Here is a 4,423-nt window from a genome sequence, read left to right on the forward strand (position 1 = left end):
AAGCAAGCAAAAGTAGTACCAATAGTAATAGGCGCCTTAGGTGCAATTCCAAAACAACTGGAGCACCACTTGAACACCATTGGCATTGACAAATTTGCTATTAGTCAATTGCAAAAGGCGGCCTTACTAGGAACTGCTTCCATCCTGCGACGATATCTGTAATACCATCAAACATCCACATCTGCCTATCCCAGGTCCTAGAAAAGGACTCGATAGGTAGACAAAATGCCAAATCCAGTCTGAACATCTGGCTGACTGTGCGATGATCCATAATAATAATAATAATAATAATAATAATAATAATAATAATAATAATAATAATAATAATAATAATAATAATAATAAAGTTGGAAGGGACCTTGGAGGTCATCGAGTCCAACCCCCTGCTCAGGCAGGAACCCTACACCATTTCAGACAAATGGCTGTCCAGTCTCTTCTTAAAAACTTCCAGTATTGGAGCATTCACCACTTCTGGAGGCAGGTTGTTCCACTGGTTAATTGTTCTCACTGTCAGGAAGTTTCTCCTTAGTTCTAGGTTGCTTCTCTCCTTGATCAGTTTCCACCCGTTGCTTCTCGTACTGCCTTCAGGCGCCTTGGAGAATAGCTTGACTCCCTCTTCTTTGTGGCAGCCCCTGAGATATTGGAACACTGCTATCATGTCCCCCCTCGTCCTTCTCTTCATTAAACTAAACAGACCCAATTCCAGCAACCGTTCCTTATATGTTTTAGCCTCCAGTCCCCTAATCATCTTTGTTGCTCTTCTCTGGACTCTTTCTAGAGTCTCAGCATCTTTTTTACATCGTGGTGACCAAAACTGGATGCAATATTCCAAGTGTGGCCTTACTAAGGCATTGTAAAGTGGTATTAATACTTCACATGATTTTGATTCTATCCCTCTGTTAATGCAGCCCAGCACTGGGGTGGGCTTTTTTGGCAGCTGCAGCACACTGCTGGCTCATATTTAAGTGATTGTCCACTAGGACTCCGAGAGCCCTCTCACAGTTACTACTATTGATCCAGGTACCCCCTATACTATACCTGTACATTTGGTCCCATAGAATATTCTATATTCTATGTTTTTTTTCTACTGGTTAGCCTGCAGTTGAACAAACCGGGATCGCCTTTCTAACAGAAAGAGATTTGGGAGGACTATAATATTTATAGTTCCAGTTATCTTTTTGGCATCACAACGAACTCACCTCAAGGTACCCAACAATGCAATACTTCTGAGGGCCAAACAGTCCACACGTAGACGAAGTGGTCAGCTGTTGGCTGCGTCCCACAAGCAGGTCTCCAACTGATGGGTGACAGGCGCCACGCTGACAGCTATTCTGACTGCTTAGGAAGTCTGTGAGTAGCACTGAATACAAAATGAAGACGAGACATAGTTTGTTGAATGACAGGCTTCTCTGAACGAACGACTGCAGATATCTTGATGCTAACTCTCAATCATTTGGGAATCTTGAACATTGATGTCCACCATCAGCTGGAAAATACTGAACAGGGGAAGGCTGGTTACTTGATGTGAAGCTTTAAGCTGTCCAACTTTGGACTTTCCATGACATCATTTATTAGTTTTCTTATTTACTTATACCAGGGGTAGGCAACCTTGGCTCTTTTATGACTCGTGGACTTCAACTCCCAGAATTCCTGAGCCAGCCGTGCTGAGGGGAAAGGGAGAGGTTTCCAAGCTGAGCCATGCTGGCTCAGGAATTCTGGGAGTTGAAGTCCACGAGTCATAAAAGAGCCAAGGTTGCCTACCCCGGACTTATACTGTACTGTCTCTGGCTTAAGTGTATCATTGCATTGAAGGGTCCACCTAGCCCAGGGGTGGGGAACCTTCGCTCTTTTATGACTTGTGGACTTCAACTCCCAGAATTCCTGAGCCAGCCAGCCCTAACCTAGCCAATACAGAGAACGCGGGTGGTAAAGACATCAAAGGAGTCATGTTCAATTCTTCAGGGCAGGCCACAAACAATAATAAAACAATAAACAAATACAAAAACCAGCAAAAAAAAAAGAATCCTGGCATCTGAAACCCAAGTCCAGCCCAACTCCAGGTGATTGCACCCATATAATTTTCTTGGCAGGGTTACAGGAGTGTCTTGTTATTGCCTTTACTTGTTTCGTTTTGTGTGTGTGTCATCTTTGTTGCTCTTCTCTACACTCTTTCTAGAGTCTCAACATCTTTTTCATCATGACTACAAATAATAAGAACCAATAAGAACTATCTATTCTCAAAGTCTTATGAACAAGCATTTGGTGTTTGTGATACAGCTAATGTCTTTTAATAAAATTTGTGGGTCCGAAGTTGTGCTGCCAGAATCTTCCTGATTTATTTATTTTTTTTGTCATCCTAGATTAACTCATCTCCTACAATGAGTTAGAGATGGGCAATCACATGGTACACGGTGTGTAGTGAAAGATGTATATCTGGCTAGATCTCAGCTAGGCTCACATCAAATTTGCTAGCTAAGGTATTTGTAGTATAAATTGGTCAAATATACAGAATATGTTTGGGCATATCTGAGGTTGTTGAACTTACCAAGATTCAGAAGAGTTACCAATGGAAGCCACATCATATAGATATATTGAGGTTTTTGTGAGGTCTTGCCTTGGCTTAATTTGATCTTCGGGGGGGGGGGGGGAAAGAAAAAATTCCAGTTGTGTTAGCCCTTCCTAAGATCAAAAACAATGCTTACATTCTACCCAAACGTAGCATGTCGTGATGCAGTTACAGATAAACAGAAAAAGAAACCCTGATATTTCAATTTCCTGTGAGCTAATATTCCATGAAAACAATTCCATTCTCAAGAGGATGATCTGAGGAAACAGTCACAACAGAACTACAGTTTTGGAAATCTGTGTCTCGTGTGACATAACTGTCAGGCTTTTCTAAGTTTTATTTCTGTTTCATTTATTTACAAATTATGAAACTGAGTGTGCCACAGGTTTTTTTTTTTTAAAAAAAACATCTGATGCATTAAAAAGATATACTCGAAATCATAAGGCAGTGAAAGCCTCTTCAGGCATGTGTAGATGTGAGACGATGAGAAAATAATTATATGATTTTATTAATAATCATCTTCTAAAGTCCATCATTCAGAGAAGAAAGCCTCCAGCTTTGTTTTAGGGGGCTGGACTAGAAGACCTCCAAGGTCTCCAATTCTATTCTATTCTATTCTATTCTATTCTACTCTACTCTACTCTACTTCTATTCTATTCACTCTACTCTACTCTACTCTACTCTACTCTACTCTACTCTACTCTACTCTACTCTACTCTACTTTACTTCTATTCTATTCTATTCTATTCTATTCCATTCCATTCCATTCCATTCTATTTACTCTACTCTACTCTACTCTACTCTACTCTATTCTGTTCTATTCTCTATTCCATTCCATTTACTCTATTCTATTCTATTCTATTCTATTCTATTCTATTCTATTCTATTCTATTCTATTCTATTCTACTCTACTCTACTCTACTTCTATTCTATTCACTCTACTCTACTCTACTCTACTCTACTCTACTCTACTCTACTTTACTTCTATTCTATTCCATTCCATTCCATTCCATTCCATTCCATTTACTCTACTCTACTCTACTCTACTCTACTCTACTCTACTCTATTCTGTTCTATTCTCTATTCCATTCCATTTACTCTATTCTATTCTATTCTATTCTATTCTATTCTATTCTATTCTATTCTATTCTATTCTACTCTGTTCTGTTCTGTTCTATTCTATTCTATTTACTCTATTCTATTCTATTCTATTCTATTCTATTCTAGTCTATTCTAGTCTAGTCTAGTCTAGTCTAGTCTAGTCTAGTCTAACAGATTGAGGAGAGAAAGAAGTCAGTATCAAATGACAAAAACCCTTTGCAATAGGAGAGCTTTCTGTAACTTGATACCTTCCACACATGTTGAACCAACTCTTAACGTCCCCTGCTAGCGTGGTGCTTGGATTACAGTAACTGAAATCCAGAAAAATGGAGAAGGCACCTTGGGGAACCTGCATTAGAACTGAGGCTTCGTTGTTTCAGACCCAGTGAGGACATAATGTTCAATCACTTTTGGAAGTTCGGAGCAGAGTTTGAAATGATAGGTTTAACGTTTTGGGTAGAAGAGTGCAGAGAAGATGGCTTCAAAAGAAGGCTTACAACAGCTCTACGTATTACTGTTGTCAGGGGTTATGTCAAGCTATATCTCTAATATATAAGAATTCTCAATGCATCAAGATTGCAAGATTTCCTTCCTTCTTTCCTTCCCACTTTTCCTCCCTCCCTCCCTCCTTTCCTCCCTCTATCCCTCCCCTCCCTCCTTTCCTTTCCTTTCCTTTCCCCTGTTCTTTTTTGACACAGCACCATGTAGATGTCCACCACAACCTTAGCAAGCTAAACCCATCAACTGTAAAAACAA

General features: G+C 39.8%; 1 protein-coding gene across 1 annotated transcript in view; it reads right to left on the reverse strand.

Moving 5' to 3' along the window:
* The window catches only part of LAMB4 (laminin subunit beta 4), a 56,479-nt gene extending 52,457 nt beyond the window's left edge, over nucleotides 1-4,022 (reverse strand). The window contains exons 1-3 of the mRNA XM_015826340.1: nucleotides 3,916-4,022; nucleotides 1,444-1,496; nucleotides 1,200-1,360 (exon numbers count right to left, since the gene is read on the reverse strand). Of these exons, the coding sequence (XP_015681826.1) occupies nucleotides 1,200-1,360; nucleotides 1,444-1,496; nucleotides 3,916-4,022 (321 nt within the window). The remainder of the gene's footprint in view (nucleotides 1-1,199; nucleotides 1,361-1,443; nucleotides 1,497-3,915) is intronic.
* Between the last annotated feature and the right edge of the window lie 401 nt (nucleotides 4,023-4,423).

This window comes from Protobothrops mucrosquamatus, unplaced genomic scaffold (assembly GCF_001527695.2).
Source record: "Protobothrops mucrosquamatus isolate PMUCROS unplaced genomic scaffold, P.Mucros_1.0 scaffold3065, whole genome shotgun sequence".
Lineage (NCBI taxonomy): Eukaryota > Metazoa > Chordata > Lepidosauria > Squamata > Viperidae > Protobothrops > Protobothrops mucrosquamatus.